The sequence below is a fragment of the Nerophis lumbriciformis genome, linkage group LG21 (assembly GCF_033978685.3).
Source record: "Nerophis lumbriciformis linkage group LG21, RoL_Nlum_v2.1, whole genome shotgun sequence".
NCBI lineage: Eukaryota > Metazoa > Chordata > Actinopteri > Syngnathiformes > Syngnathidae > Nerophis > Nerophis lumbriciformis.
Genome location: NC_084568.2, coordinates 9407501 through 9425566, shown reverse-complemented (window position 1 = coordinate 9425566; position 18066 = coordinate 9407501). Strand labels below are relative to the sequence as shown.

Genomic DNA, 18066 nt, shown 5'->3' with positions numbered 1-18066 from the left:
CACACAAAATAATCATAAATAATAAGGCTTTATCATAAATAAAGCAATATATTACTGTGTCCTTCAGGAATGCATCAACATTAAATATGCATACCACAAATTACATGTTGGAATTAGTATGACGAACGGTAGAGTCACCTCACCCTTCCACCTTCGCAATTCATCGAGCCTTGTGGCTTTTCCTTCGCTGCTTGTAATCGCCATAATGGCCCGTGATTGATCCACGACCCATGCACTTCCGCCACCTCCATAAGTGAACGGCTAATTTACTGCTCCGAGAAACAGGTCAGGGTCAGACATTTTCTCTTTGCCACCATTGAGAATCCGATTTTATGGACATATAGCATGACAAAGAAATGCCAAAGAATAACACACACACACTGCAAAAACTGAAATCTAAGTAAGATTAAATATCTCAAATAAGGGTGATATTTGCTTATTTTCTGTCTGATAAGATAATTCTTCTCACTAAGCAGATTTTATGTTAGAGTGTTTTACTTGTTTTAAGTGTTTTGGTCCTAAATGATCTCAGTAAGATATTACAGCTTGTTGCTGAGATTTGATGACCTATATTGAGTAAAACATGCTTGAAACTAGAATATCAACTGTTGCAAAGCTGTGTCATTAACACTCACAAGTATAAAACTACTTTTTTTTTTTTTTTTTAAGTAATATTTTTTTATTTCAAGCGGAAAAAAAAAAAATGACTGAAACAATTGTGTCTCATAATTAAAACAGATGACAGCCAAATGGACTTTGCTGTTTTATTTTCAATGAAACAATAGAAAAGACGTACTCATATAGTAGTACAGTTGGCACAGTACAGTTAATATTTAAACATTTAACATTTCTAACAAGTTTGAACAGAAATAGTTCATGCACATTCAGATAAATTCTTCAAATTTACAATAAAAAAAAATTTGGTCGAGGTTCCGGGCTGTATATATGCGCGCTAATTGACTGAAAGAGCACGCACTTGGCGTGATGATGTCATGTTATCCATGGAAAAATGCATTTTTAGACAATATGATTTGCCTGAGCGGCTAGGAGACCACGAGAGTAACAAGCGGTTCCATTAAGAACAATAAATGAGTTTTTATTATAAGTAAATGTAATGCCGAGCGCATATCATTATGTCAAGATAATGGCACTAACATTTACTTCATTTAAGAATATTTTTCCACATATTGAGCAAAAAGTTGTCATATTTTTTTTTTCTACCAAGAAAAGTGCACTTGTTATTAGTGAGAATATACTTATTTTAAGCTATTTTGGGGTTCATTGACGTTAGCTAATTTGACTTGTTTTGGAAAGTCTTGACAAGCCAAATTTTCTTGTTCTATTGGCAGATAATTTAGCTTCGTTCAAATAAAATACCCCTCATTTTTGTATTTTTTTTTCTTGTTTTTGAACACTGACTTTTTGCAGTGCATGTGTCTTATTAGAATATGTAATTGAAAATACCAAATGCACCACGTGAGAATGTGTTTCCATCCACATTTGTGTGCTTAAGTTGAAACACCACACCCGCATTTTAACTTCAAAAAGGAGCTCAACACTGTTTTTTTTTTTACTTGTTTATACGCTGCGACAGATATGGGATGGCAGCAGCTGACAAAATTACAGCTACGCCAAAAAGGCGTAACTCTGTAAAATATTGTTTTTATGGTTTTGGAAGTAAATGCATGTGTGTGATCTTCAAGTTTATACTCTTGTGCAGTGGTTCCTAATTTTCTGTTTTGCCCACCAAGGGGAAAACTTCTTTTTTTCCCCCCTTTTTTACTTTTTCACCCACCACTTCCAAAGTGAAACTCTCATGAGAACCTGATAATATGCATTTATTAGTAGGGATTTGCATGAAAACGTACCATGTTTTTCGCACTATAAGGCGCACTGCAGATGAGCTCAACAGGAACCGAACGGTATTACAATTTCCCACTCTACGGAACGGGCCGAGGGTCAAAAAGGAGTTAATTGAGCGTTAAAAAAATGTTTCATGCCATGTTACCTGGATGACGGACTTTTAGTCACCATCACTTCATTATAACGGTTACTTGCAGCTTCGGGTATGTGTGAGTTTAAAAAAAGTATTTTGTCAGAAAGCTGTGAGCCTTGTTTCTGGCAAAGTCACACAAGAAATCATTTTGCATGAATACTATATGTCGTACAGCCAATGTGTCAAACTCAAGGCCCGGGGGCCAGATCTGGCCCGCCACATCCTTTTATATGGCCTGCCAAATGGTAATAATATGCATTTAATAAAGGATATTTTCTTACTAAATATTTGTTCTTTTCCTTTTGACATTCAAAAAATACATGAACTGCATGCTTACCTTTATATATATATATATATATATATATATATATATATATATATATATATATATTAGAGATGTCCGATAATATCGGCCGATAAATGCGTTAAAATGTAATATTGGAAATTATCGGTATAGGTATTTTTATTATCGGTATGTTTTTTTTTTTTTTTTTTAATTAAATCAACATAAAAAACACAAGATACACTTACAATTAGTGCACCAACCCAAAAAACCTCCCTCCCCCATTCACACTCATTCACACAAAAGGGTTGTTTCTTTCTGTTATTAATATTGTGGTTCCTACATTATATATCAATATATATCAATACAGTCTGCAGGGATACAGTCCGTAAGCACACATGATTGTGCGTGCTGCTGGTCCACTAATAGTACTAACCTTTAACAGTTAATTTTACTCATTTTCATTCATTACTAGTTTCTATGTAACTGTTTTTATATTGTTTTACTTTTTTTTTTATTCAAGAAAATGTTTTTAATTCAACTATCTTATTTTATAAAAAAAAAAAAAAAAGTACCTTATCTTCACCATACCTGGTTGTCCAAATTAGGCATAATAATGTGTTAATTCCACGACTGTATATATCGGTTGATATCGGTATCGGTAATTAAAGAGTTGGACAATATCGGAATATCGGATATCGGCAAAAAGCCATTATCGGACATCCCTATATACAGGTAAAAGCCAGTAAATTAGAATATTTTGAAAAACTTGATTTATTTCAGTAATTGCATTCAAAAGGTGTAACTTGTACATTATATTTATTCATTGCACACAGACTGATGCATTCAAATGTTTATTTCATTTAATTTTGATGATTTGAAGTGGCAACAAATGAAAATCCAAAATTCCGTGTGTCACAAAATTAGAATATTACTTAAGGCTAATACAAAAAAGGGATTTTTAGAAATGTTGGCCAACTGAAAAGTATGAAAATGAAAAATATGAGCATGTACAATACTCAATACTTGGTTGGAGCTCCTTTTGCCTCAATTACTGCGTTAATGCGGCGTGGCATGGAGTCGATGAGTTTCTGGCACTGCTCAGGTGTTATGAGAGCCCAGGTTGCTCTGATAGTGGCCTTCAACTCTTCTGCGTTTTTGGGTCTGGCATTCTGCATCTTCCTTTTCACAATACCCCACAGATTTTCTATGGGGCTAAGGTCAGGGGAGTTGGCGGGCCAATTTAGAACAGAAATACCATGGTCCGTAAACCAGGCACGGGTAGATTTTGCGCTGTGTGCAGGCGCCAAGTCCTGTTGGAACTTGAAATCTCCATCTCCATAGAGCAGGTCAGCAGCAGGAAGCATGAAGTGCTCTAAAACTTGCTGGTAGACGGCTGCGTCGACCCTGGATCTCAGGAAACAGAGTGGACCGACACCAGCAGATGACATGGCACCCCAAACCATCACCCAACCATGCAAATTTTGCATTTCCTTTGGAAATCGAGGTCCCAGAGTCTGGAGGAAGACAGGAGAGGCACAGGATCCACGTTGCCTGAAGTCTAGTGTAAAGTTTCCACCATCAGTGATGGTTTGGGGTGCCATGTCATCTGCTGGTGTCGGTCCACTCTGTTTCCTGAGATCCAGGGTCAACGCAGCCGTCTACCAGCAAGTTTTAGAGCACTTCATGCTTCCTGCTGCTGACCTGCTCTATGGAGATGGAGATTTCAAGTTCCAACAGGACTTGGCGCCTGCACACAGCGCAAAATCTACCCGTGCCTGGTTTACGGACCATGGTATTTCTGTTCTAAATTGGCCCGCCAACTCCCCTGACCTTAGCTCCATAGAAAATCTGTGGGGTATTGTGAAAAGGAAGATGCAGAATGCCAGACCCAAAAACGCAGAAGAGTTGAAGGCCACTATCAGAGCAACCTGGGCTCTCATAACACCTGAGCAGTGCCAGAAACTCATCGACTCCATGCCACACCGCATTAACGCAGTAATTGAGGCAAAAGGAGCTCCAACCAAGTATTGAGTATTGTACATGCTCATATTTTTCATTTTCATACTTTTCAGTTGGCCAACATTTCTAAAAATCCCTTTTTTGTATTAGCCTTAAGTAATATTCTAATTTTGTGACACACGGAATTTTGGATTTTCATTTGTTGCCACTTCAAATCATCAAAATTAAATGAAATAAACATTTGAATGCATCAGTCTGTGTGCAATGAATAAATATAATGTACAAGTTACACCTTTTGAATGCAATTACTGAAATAAATCAAGTTTTTCAAAATATTCTAATTTACTGGCTTTTACCTGTATATATATATATATATATATATATATATATATATATATATATATATATATATATATTATATATGTCTTAATAAGATTATCCAAAAAATAGTGCTCGATACCGTGGTAGAGCGCAATATATGTATGTGTGGGGAAAAAAAAGTAGTAGTAGTCTTGTGATTTTTTCCCCACACATACATACATACACATATATATATATATATATATATATATATATATATATATATATATATATATATATATATATATGTCTTAATAAGGTTATCCAAAAAATAGTGCTCGATACCGTAGTAGAGCGCAATATATGTATGTGTGGGAAAAAAAATCACAAGACTATTTCATCTCTACAGGCCTGTTTCATGAGGGGGGGGTACCCTCAATCATCAATCTCCTGATGATTGAGGGTACCCCCCCCCCTCATGAAACAGGCCTGTAGAGATGAAATAGAGATAAAATAGTCTTGTGATTTTTTTCCCCACACATACATACATATATATATATATATATATACATATATATATATATATATATATATATATATATATATATATATTTAATTTTTTTATTTTTTTATTTTAATTGAATATTACTTAATAATGCAACAAAATTTTAGATTTAAAAAATATATATAATAAGTACTTGAATATCAGCTTGACTTATGATTTCAAAGCAAGTTATCAAATTGTGCACTGTAAAAATGACAGACTTTACGGTAAAATTCTTTTATTTTACAAAAAACAACTTTGGTACTGTTTGTGTTTACATAATACACTATAAAATCAACAACTCTAGATTTTACTGTAAAAAAAAAGAAAAAAAAAAAAAAAAGGGCGGTACTGTTTTTCCATTCCATTTCGAGTAATATGCCGTATAAAAACACTGCAACTTTTACAATAAAATTCTGGCAAATGAGCGTGTTATTTTCTTTTTTACACTAAAATCTATTTTTATTTTTAAGCAAATGTAAAAAAAAAAGAAGCAAATAATCAAATGCTTAGGCAATAATGCAATATTGGTATGTCGTGAGTTCAAAACCCCGGCCAGGTCATACCAAAGACTATAAAAATGGGACCCATTTCCTCCCTGCTTGGCACTCAGCATCAAGGGTTGGCATTGGGGGTGAAATCACCAAAAATTATTCCCGGGCGCGGCCACCGCTGCTGCTCACTGCTCCTCTCACCTCCCAGGGGGGTGATCAAGGGTGATGGGTCAAATGCAGAGAATAATTTCGCCACACCTACCGTGTGTGTGACAATCATTGGTACTTTAAAAAAAAAAATCAAATGAGGGTGATCGTTGGCGCTATTACTGTTAAAAAAATTGCCGACCTGTCTGAAACACTGCTTTACCTGACAAAATGAATTTAATTAATAGTGATTAATAATTGGGATTTCAATATTGACCAAAATAATCATGCGTTTTTTTTCTGTAATCAAACAGGCGGGCTCACATTACACCAGTTTTAAAATCTCTGCATTGGCTTCCCCATGTGTTTCAGGATCAATTTCAAGGTTCTTCTTATTGTTAGAAATGTTTTATGGTATTGGGCCTTCTTATCGGTCAGATTTGCTTTTACCTTATGAACCTTACCCGGGCGCCGAGATCCTCCGGCACTCATCTCCTAATTATTTCCAAAAGTCAGGACACCAAGTCACGGGGATGGCATCTTTCCACCATTATTTTAATCATATATTTACAAGTGGCCCTTTGAGGGCCGACATAGCTGCGATGTGGCCCTTCTTAAGACCTATCTCTTCTCGCTGGTCTTTAACCAGAGCTGAGCCCGCCCACTAGGCTTTTGATTGATTGATTGATTGAAACGTTTATTAGTAGATTACACAGTACAGTACATATTCCGTACAATTGACCACTAAATTGTAACACCCCAATAAGTTTTTCAACTTGCTTAAGTCGGGTTTTTCAATTTGTCGCACTTTCATTATTTTAATCTTGCAATTGTGATTTTTATCCGAACCCTTTCACTGCATTTCTTTTGCACTATCTTGTTTAACTTATGCATTGTTTATGTCTTTGTTTTTGTTTTGTTTTTTGCTCTATGCTTTTTAACCTGTAAAGAACTTTGGTCCAATTTAAAAATTGTTGTAAACGTGCTATATAAATAAAGTTGAATGCCTTGTCTTAATTAAAACAAGTTTGACACCCCTCTCTTATAGGGCTGCAACTACAGATTAATTGTATAATCGATTAATCTGTCGATTATTACTTCGATTAATCGATTAATAATCGGATAAAAGAGACAAACTACATTTCTATCCTTTCCAGTATTTTATTGGGGGGGAAAAACAGCATACTGGCACCATACTTATTTTGATTATTGTTTCTCAGCTGTTTGTAAATGTTGCAGTTTATAAAAAAAAAAAAAAAAAAAAAAAAAAAAAAAAGTAGCCTCTGCACAGGCGCAAAGCATAGATCCAACGAATCGATGACTAAATGAATCGCCAACTATTTTTATAATCGATTTTAATCAATTTAATCGATTAGTTGTTGCAGCCCTACTCCCTTATAGTATAGTGTTGTATTTTAACTAGCACAATCATGCACCTCCCTTCAATGCATATATATCGACAGGACTATTGTGTAAAAGGAGCATAAAGTACAGTAATCCAGTGTTTTTTTCCCCCGAGACGTCGTTGGAAAAAGCTGCCTCATTCATATCAAGCCGTGTATTATTTATCCACGTGGCCTTGGCTGGAGTATGCAGGAATGAGAAGTGGAGGACGCAGGCAGGTGAGACCTGAAAGCTGCCTTTGTGTGGCAGCTGGCAGGAGGAACACTACCCTGCACTGTCAGCCTCTCCAAACCCTCACACAAATATGTACTGTAAAATGTATAGTGAAGACGGGTGGCGGGAAGAGAAACGGTTGAAACGTTAACAGAAAAATCCTTCTCTCAAGGAATCTTCCTCCTTCTGGCCTGGGTTTTCTTTTAAGCCGTTTAACACCTCACTTTGTCTACCTCGACTTTATCTGTGTGGAGAAGCATGAAGAAAATTATCTGGTATATTACAGTACTGATAGCACCATTGAAAACTATCATATACAAACCGCGTTTCCATATGAGTTGGGAAATTATGTTAGATGGAAATATAAACGGAATACAATGATTTGCAAATCCTTTTCAACCCAATGCACTACAAAGACAAGATATTTGATGTTCAAACTCAAACTTTATTTTTTTTTTGCAAATAATAATTAACTTAGAATTTCATGGCTGCAACACGTGCCAAAGTAGTTGGGAAAGGGCATGTTCACCACTGTGTTACATCACCTTTTCTTTTAACAACACTCAAACGATTGGGAACTGAGGAAACTAATTTTTGAAGCTTTGAAAGTGTAATTCTTTCCCATTCTTGTTTTATGTAGAGCTTCAGTCGTTCAACTGTCGTATTTTACGCTTCATAATGCACCACTCATTTTCGACGGGAGACAGGTCTGGACTGCAGGCGGGCCAGTAAAGTACCCGCACTGTTTTTATACCCAATCCTGGCACCCACTTGTTCCCAATTAGCCTGCACACCTGTGGGATGTTCCAAATAAGTGTTTGATGTGCATTCCTCAACTTTATCAGTATTTATTGCCACCTTTCCCAACTTCTTTGTCACGTGTTGCTGGCATCAAATTCTAAAGTTAATGATTATTTGCAAAAAAAAACATGTTTATCAGTTTGAACATTAAATATGTTGTCTTTATAGCATATTCAACTGAATATGGGTTGAAAATGATTTGCAAATAATTGTATTCCGTTTATACTTACATCTAACACAATTTCCCAACTCATATGGAAATGGGGTTTGTAGTTAAAACCACAAATGGGAAAGCTTTTTTAAAAAGTCAGATATATGGCTATTTATTTCATAGTTACTCTGTTCTAGATACATAATTATATCTAGTATAATATTTTATATAGTATTTTCATGATTTTTTATAATGTCCACAATAAAATGTGTTTTTGGAGCTCCCCTACCACATTTTTCATCCACACTTGATTATGTGAAATTACTTTTTAAATCAAAATTTAATTTAATATGATGCATGTTTAGTACTAAAACACATTCCTGGAGAAAAAAAGTGTTTTAAGTGCAAAATAATTTTAACTAGGGCTATCAAATGATAAAATATTTTTAATCAGGTTAATCTCATTTTGGATTAATCACTCACTTGCAAAATTTTATTAAATTTGCGAAATAATATATGTTTAATTTTACTGTCGGAATGTCATCCAGGAACTTTTTTTTTTAAACGTATTACTTGACTTCATGTCATTTATATGCACAAGACGTATCTAAAATTCTTTCAGGCTGAATTTTGGAGTGAAATTTGCAAGTAAGTACACCAGTTGGAGTCCTCTCGCTCGATTTTGCACTCACGTATGCATTGATTATATACACACACACACACACACACACACACACACACACACACACACACACATACATATATATATATATATATATATATATATATATATATATATATATATATATATATATATATATATATATATATATATATACACATATACATATATATATATACATATATACATACATATATACATATACACATACATACATACATATATACATATATACATATATACATATATACCAAAAGTGTACATACACTTGTGGAGGACATGATGTCATGGCTGTCTTGAGTTTCCAATCATTTCTACAACTCTTATTTTTTGTGATAGAGTGATTGGAGCACATACTTGTTGGTCACAAAAAACATTCATGAAGTTTGGTTCTTTTATGAATTTATTATGGGTCTACTGAAAATGTGAGCAAATGTGCTGGGTCAAAAGTATACATACAGCAATGTTAATATTTGCTTACATGTCCCTTGGCAAGTTTCACTGCAATAAGGCGCTTTTGGTAGCCATCCACAAGCTTCTGCTTGAATTGGTGCAGTTCAGCTAAATTTGTTGGTTTTCCCACATGGACTTGTTTCTTCAGCATTGTCCACACGTTTAAGTCAGGACTTTGGGAAGGCCATTCTGAAACCTTCATTCTAGCCTGATTTAGCCATTCCTTTACCACTTTTGATGTGAGTTTGGGGTCATTGTCCTGTTCGAACACCCAACTGCACCCAAGACCCAACCTCCGGGCTGATGATTGTAGGTTGTCCTGAAGAATTTGGAGGCAATCCTCCTATTTCATTGTCCTGTTTAAAAGCAGCAGTTCCATTGGCAGCAAAACAGGCCCAGAGCATAATACTACCACCACCATGCTTGACGGTTGGAATGGTGTTCCTGGGATTAAAGGCCTCTCACCTTTTCTCCTCCAAACATTGCTGAGAACTTTCCTCCAGAAGGTCTTATCTTTGTCCATGTGATGTCAGATGAAACAAAAATTTAGCTGTTTGGCCACAATACCCAGCAATATGTTTGGAGGATAAATCCCAGGAACACCAGGCCTACTGTAACTCCCTCCAAATAGCACAGACACAATGGCTTTCTTGAACTGATTTATTTGAAGGCTTCCTTTCCCTTCAAATTCACCGTGAAAACTGAAATAAAATAAAGCACGTTATAAACGTAAAAATAACAACATGCACAGCATGTGGATCGAACATGTTACCGAAGTAAATACAAGCAGAAATGACAAACAAATACCTCGTTGGCCTGCATGCTTCTTTTAGGAGGAAATTGTGATCTTCAGGCTCTTATAGCCCAAACGCCTAGAGTCCTTGTGACACTTTTTAGTCTTTGGGACAGTCAGTCTCTCTCTTTCTGCCTTCACATGGCATCAAACATGTTTACCCATACCCGGAAGTAGCTTCCTTACAACAGACGACAGACCAAACGAGACACTTCAAAATAAAAGTATGCCCACAAACTTAACAAAAAGGCATGAAATTACATTTTTAACCATAGTAACTTAAATATAGGCTTCTTATGAACTTTTATGCATTTTGATTTGAATTCCCTTTTATGAACTTAACTTATTATTCTGTTTTTAGAGAAATAAAACAAATTATATTAATTATTAGTAGCAACAGTTACACCTACCGTCAAGCATGATGGTGGTAGTATTATGCTCTGGGCCTGTTTTGCTGCCAATGGAACTGGTGCTTTTAATGCATACTTGCCAACCCTCCCGAATTTTCCGTGAGACTCCCGAAATTCAGCGCCTCTCCCGAAAACCTCCCGGGACAAATATTCTCCCGAAAATCTCCCGATTTTCTGCCGGAGCTGGAAGCCACGCCCCCTCCAGCTCCTGGCGGACCTGAGTGAGGACAGTCTCTTTTCATGACAGAAGGACAACAGGGTGACAAGAACTAAATCATCCAGACTAGAGATAAATTGTATTATGTTTATCTTACCTAAAAATAAATATATTTATTAACTAAAAAAAACAACTAAATACATTTTTACTATATTTTGCTAAAAACATCAAAATTAATTGTATTATTTGTATTTTTTCGTGACTCCTTATTACATCCAGCCATAGAATTATACATTAAAATAAACATATTTGAAATAATTGATTTTAAATTATCATAATAATTCATTTAAAATGACCATATTTAATTATTAAAATAATTGCTTGTTTATCAACAACTTTAGCATTTTATTCATAACATTTTGAAACTCTCAGAAGCCAAGTTATGTTATTTTCCTTCATATTTATTTATGCAAGTTTGAAGTATCAATTATCTAAACACAGTTTGTTTGCATATTTTCAGGATGTAGATAGATATATATACACAGGTAAAAGCCAGTAAATTAGAATATTTTGGAAAAACTTGATTTATTTCAGTAATTGCATTCAAAAGGTGTAACTTGTACATTATATTTATTCATTGCACACAGACTGATGCATTCACATGTTTATTTCATTTAATTTTGATGATTTGAAGTGGCAACAAATGAAAATCCAAAATTCCGTGTGTCACAAAATTAGAATATTACTTAAGGCTAATACAAAAAAGGGATTTTTAGAAATGTTGGCCAACTGAAAAGTATGAAAATGAAAAATATGAGCATGTACAATACTCAATACTTGGTTGGAGCTCCTTTTGCCTCAATTACTGCGTTAATGCGGCGTGGCATGGAGTCGATGAGTTTCTGGCACTGCTCAGGTGTTATGAGAGCCCAGGTTGCTCTGATAGTGGCCTTCAACTCTTCTGCGTTTTTGGGTCTGGCATTCTGCATCTTCCTTTTCACAATACCCCACAGATTTTCTATGGGGCTAAGGTCAGGGGAGTTGGCGGGCCAATTTAGAACAGAAATACCATGGTCCGTAAACCAGGCACGGGTAGATTTTGCGCTGTGTGCAGGCGCCAAGTCCTGTTGGAACTTGAAATCTCCATCTCCATAGAGCAGGTCAGCAGCAGGAAGCATGAAGTGCTCTAAACATTGCTGGTAGACGGCTGCGTTGACCCTGGATCTCAGGAAACAGAGTGGACCGACACCAGCAGATGACATGGCACCCCAAACCATCACTGATGGTGGAAACTTTACACTAGACTTCAGGCAACGTGGATCCTGTGCCTCTCCTGTCTTCCTCCAGACTCTGGGACCTCGATTTCCAAAGGAAATGCAAAATTTGCTTTCGTCAGATAACATGACTTTGGACCACTCAGCAGCAGTCCAGCTCTTTTTTTCCTTAGCCCAGGTGAGACGCTTTTCGCGCTGTTTCTTGGTCAACAGTGGCTTGACACGAGGTATGCGGCAGTTGAAACCCATGTCTTTCAAGCGTCTCTTGGTGGTGGATCTTGAAGCACTGACTCCAGCAGCTGTCCACTCCTTCTGAATCTCCCCCACATTTTTGAATGGTTTTTTTTTCACAATCTTGACCAGGGCGCGGTGATCCCTATCGCTTGTACACTTTTTCTGACCACAGTTTTTCCTTCCCTTTGCCTCTCCATTAATGTGTTTGGACACAGAGCTCTGAGAACAGCCAGCCTCTTCAGCAATAACCTTTTGTGTCTTTCCCTCCTTGTGCAATGTGTCGATGGTTGCCTTTTGGACAGCTGTCAAATCTGAAGTCTTCCCCATGTTTGTGTAGGCTTCAGAACTGGACTGAGAGACCATTTAAAGCCCTTTGCAGGTGTTTTGAGTTAATCAGCTGATTAGTTTGTGGCACCAGGTGTCTTCAAAATTTAACCCTTACACAATATTCTAATTTTGTGACACACGGAATTTTGGATTTTCATTTGTTGCCACTTCAAATCATCAAAATTAAATGAAATAAACATTTGAATGCATCAGTCTGTGTGCAATGAATAAATATAATGTACAAGTTACACCTTTTGAATGCAATTAGTGAAATAAATCAAGTTTTTCAAAATATTCTAATTTACTGGCTTTTACCTGTATATATATATATATATATATATATATATATATATATATATATATATATATATATATGAAATACTTGACTTGGTGAATTCTAGCAGTCAATATACTCCTCCCCTCTTAACCACGCCCCCAACCACGCCCCAGCCCACCCCTGACCACGCCCCCACCCCCTACCTCCTGAAATCGGAGGTCTCAAGGTTGGCAAGTATGTTTTAATGGGACAATGAAAAAGGAGGATTACCTTCAAATTCTTCAGGACAACCTAAAATAATCAGCCCCGATGTTGGGTCTTGGGCGCAGTCGGGTGTTCCAACAGGACAATGACCCCAAACACACGTCAAAAGTGGTAAAGGAATGGCTAAATCAGGCTAGAATTAAGGTTTTAGAATGGTTTTCCCCAAAGTCCTGACTTAAACGTGTGGACAATGCTGAAGAAACAAGTCCATGTCAGAAAACCAACACATTTAGCTGAACTGCACCAATTTTGTCAAGAGGAGTGGTCAAAAATTCAAGCAGAAGCTACCAAAAGTGCCTTATTGCAGTGAAACTTGCCAAGGGACATGTAAGCAAATATTAACATTGCTGTATGTATACTTTTGACCCAGCACATTTGCTCACATTTTTTCAGTAGACCCATAATAAATTCATAAAAGAACCAAACTTCATGAATGTTTTTTTGTGACCAACAAGTATGTGCTCCAATCACTCTATAAGAGTTATAGAAATTATTGTAAACTCAAGACAGCCATGACATTATTTTCTTTACAAGTGTATGTCAACTTGTCCTTAGTTCTTTCCTTCCAGGTTTAACAGTATAGCTTTCTATTGAGAGCGAGAAAGCGTGTTTGTTTTTCTACCGCCGGAGGAGTGGCAAGTAGCTGTGTACTGATCTGTATTCTTGTTTGTTTGCTTCTCTCTAGGAGGGGCCTGCCGACAGCAGTAGCGCCAGGCACCATGAGGCAGCCCGCGGAGAAATCTCCCTCCATTCCTCTCGCCGCGGAAGAAATGCACGGAGCATCAGCAGAAGCAGCGCCTGCCACGGCTGAGACGGGCGAGTCCCGGTATCTGGGGGGAAGACGCCCGGAGTCAGTAACGGCGTCGTCCTAAATGGCAACGGGGACCGGGCCACGCTCGGAGGAGGCGGTGATGTCCTTGTTCACGCATTGCCCTCCCTTAGAAGCTCCTTGTTAGGAGTCGCTCACCCCAGCCGGTGCCCCGGTGAGGCCTCAGAGCTGAGGGGGTGGAACAAAACAAAACAAAAAAAAAACCCAGGACTGGACAGAGAAAATAGAAAGATCGCGACAAGCCCCCATGCAGGCACGCAAGAAATATGTCCTGCTGGGCTTGTGTACGTTCTGCTGGCTGGTTCTCTTTTACTGCGGTAGAGGAGTCCAGATGCCCGCGCGTCTGCTCCGGCTGTTGACCGGCCAGCAGGGCGAGGTACCGCGACCCTGGCCCAACTGGACCGACCGGGCCTTCCTGCCCTGCTACGCCCACCTCGACGAGTTCCAGACAGAACCCGGGACGACTCAACGTCAACAAGCGTGGTCCGTCATCTACAAGGACAGCCGTTGCCGGATGGAGACCTGCTTCGACTTCGCCCGGTGCCGGCGCAGAGGACGGGACGGGTTCCGGGTGTACGTGTATCCGTCGGAGAAAAACGACCACGTATCGGAGAGCTACAAGAAGATCTTGACTTCTTTAGCCGAGTCGCGGTACTACACGTCGGATCCGCGCGAAGCGTGTTTGTTCGTGCTGGGGATTGACACCCTGGACCGAGACCAGCTGTCAGGACAGTTTGTTACCAACATGGACGACCGTATCAAAGGTTACCCGCTGTGGAACGACGGGCGTAATCACTTGATCTTCAATCTTTACTCCGGCACCTGGCCCAACTACACAGACGACCTGGGCTTCAACATAGGCCAGGCCATGTTGGCCAAAGCCAGCCTCAACACGGAGCACTTCAGGCCCGGCTTCGACGTCTCCATCCCGCTTTTCTCCAAGGAGCACCCGCAGAAGGGCGGCGAGCGAGGCTGGCTGGTGAGGAACGCCACCCCGCCGCGGCGGAAGTACCTGCTGATGTTCAAAGGGAAGCGGTATCTGACGGGCATCGGCTCGGACACCCGGAACGCGCTCCACCACATCCACAACGGCAAGGACATCGTGTCGTTGACGACGTGCCGCCACGGGAAGGACTGGGAGAAACATAAAGATGCCCGCTGTGACCATGACAACCTGGAATACGAAAGGTAAGGCGTGTTCAACAACGTACGTTTCCACGCGCAATGCAAAAACTGAAATCTAAGATTAAATACCTCAAATAAGGGTGATATTTGCTTATTTTCTGTCTGATAAGATAATTCTTCTCACTAAGCAGATTTTATGTTAGCATACTTGCCAACCCTCCCGAATTTTCCGGGAGACTCCCGAAATTCAGCGCCTCTCCCGAAAACCTCCCGGGACAAATATTCTCCCGAAAATCTCCCGATTTTCAGCCGGAGCTGGAGGCCACGCCCCCTCCAGCTCCATGCGGACAGCCTTTTTTCATGACGGGAGGACAACAGGGTGACAAGAACTAAATCATCCATACTACAGATAAATTGCATTATTATGTTTATCTTACCTAAAAATAAATATATTTACTAATTAAAAAAAAAAAAAAAACGAAATACATTTTAACTATATTTTGCTAAAAACATCAAAATTAATTGTATTTTTATTTGTATTTTTTCCTGACTCCTTATTACATCCAGCCATAGAATTATACATTAAAATAAACATATTTGAAATAATTAATTTTAAATGATCACAATTCACTTAAAATGACCATATTTAATTATTAAAATAATTGCTTGTTTTTTAACAACTTTACCATTTTATTCATTACATTTTGAAGCTCTCAGAAGCCAAGTTATGTTATATTCCTTAAGATTTACTTATGCAAGTTTGAAGTATCAATTATCTAAACAGTTTTGTTTGCATATATATATATATATATATATATATATATATATATATATATATATATATACACTATATATATGTATGAAATACTTGACTTTGTGAATTCTAGCTGTCAATATACTCCTCCCCTCTTAACCACGCCCCCAACCACGCCCCGCCCCACCCCTGACCACGCCCACCACCTCCCGAAATCGGAGGTTTCAAGGTTGGCAAGTATGTATGTTAGTGTTTAACTTGTTTTAAGTGTTTTGGTCCTAAATGATCTCAGTAAGATATTACAGCTTGTCGTTTTAAAAAGTCATACATTTTACTTTTTGAAACCGATTCCGATAATGTTGAAAACGATACCGATAATTTCCGATATTACATTTTAAAGCATTTATCGGCCGATAATATCGGCAGTCCGATATTATTGGACATCTCTACACTGCAAAAACTGAAATCTAAGTAAGATTAAATATCTGAAATAAGGGTGATATTTGCTTATTTTCTGTCTGATAAGATAATTCTTCTCACTAAGCAGATTTTATGTTCGAGTGTTTTACTTGTTTTAAGTGTTTTGGTCCTAAATGATCTCAGTAAGATATTACAGCTTGTTGCTGAGATTTGATGACCTATATTGAGTAAAACATGTTTGAAACTAGAATATCAACTTAGTTGTTTATGCGGCCACCCTCAGTGTGACCTGTATGGCTGTTGACCAAGTATGCCTTGCATTCAGTGCCTTTAAGGTTTATTGGCGCTCTGTACTTCTCCCTACGTCCGTGTACACAGCAGCGTTTTAAAAAGTCATACATTTTACTTTTTGAAACCGATTCCGATAATGTTGAAAACGATACCGATAATTTCCGATATTACATTTTTAAAGCATTTATCGGCAGTCCGATATTATCGGACATCTCTAATCAAAATGATACCAAAGGAAGGCTTGAAATATCTTGAGGTGCATGATAAGAGCCATATATTATTTTCACCTGGAATAAACCAACCTTCACTTGATATTCTTATTTTTAGAATTAGACCTATTTTTAAAGCATGTTTTGTTATCTAATTGCCCCTGTCTTCAGGATATTTAAAGTCTGTTGAAGTAATTTTTTACACAATCAAAACAAACTTTTCTCTTCTTTTTTGACTTCTATATTATTGGCAAATATTTTGTATACATATACATTGTTTATCATGACATACACTGCAAAAACTGAAATCTAAGTAAGATTAAATATCTCAAATAAGGGTGATATTTGCTTATTTTCTGTCTGATAAGATAATTCTTCTCACTAAGCAGATTTTATGTTAGAGTGTTTTATTTGTTTTAAGTGTTTTGGTCCTAAATGATCTCAGTAAGATATTACAGCTTGTTGCTGAGATTTGATGACCTATATTGAGTAAAACATGCTTGAAACTAGAATATCAACTGATGCAAAGCTGTGTCATCAACACTCACAAGTATAAAACTGCTTTTTTAAAGTAATAATTTCTTACTTCAAGCATGAAAAAAAAAAAATCATGATGCCGAGCGCATATTATGTCAAGATAATGGCACTAGCATTTACTTCATTTATTTTTCAACATATTGAGCAAAAAGGTCTAATTTTTTTTTTCTACCAAGAAAAGTGCACTTATTAGTGAGAATATACCGTATTTTTCGGAGTATAAGTCGCACCAGCCGAAAATGCATAATAAAGAAGGAAAAAAACATATATAAGTCGCACTGGAGTATAAGTCGCATTTTTGGGGGAAATTTATTTGATAAAAGTCAACACCAAGAATAGACATTTGAAAGGCAATTTAAAATAAATAAAGAATAGTGAACAACAGGCTGAATAAGTGTACGTTATATGAGGCATAAATAACCAACTGGTATGTTAACGTAACATATTATGGTAAGAGTCATTCAAATAACTATAACATATAGAACATGCTATACGTTTACCAAACAATCTGTCACTCCTAATCGCTAAATCCCAGGAAATCTTATACGTCTAGTCTCTTACGTGAATGAGATCAATAATATTATTTGACATAATGTGCTAATAATTTCACACATAAGTCGCTCCTGAGTATAAGTCGCACCCCCGGCCAAACTATGAAAAAAAACTGCGACTTATAGTCCGAAAAATACGGTACTTATTTTAAGGTATTTTTGGGTTCATTGAGGTTAGCTAATT

General features: G+C 37.4%; 1 protein-coding gene across 1 annotated transcript in view; it reads left to right on the top strand.

Moving 5' to 3' along the window:
* Window positions 1-18066, top strand: part of ext1c (exostoses (multiple) 1c) — a 246286-nt gene that overhangs the window by 25154 nt on the left and 203066 nt on the right. The window contains exon 2 of the mRNA XM_061983143.2: window positions 13852-15183. Within this exon, the coding sequence (XP_061839127.1) occupies window positions 14243-15183 (941 nt within the window). The 5' untranslated portion in view covers window positions 13852-14242. The remainder of the gene's footprint in view (window positions 1-13851; window positions 15184-18066) is intronic.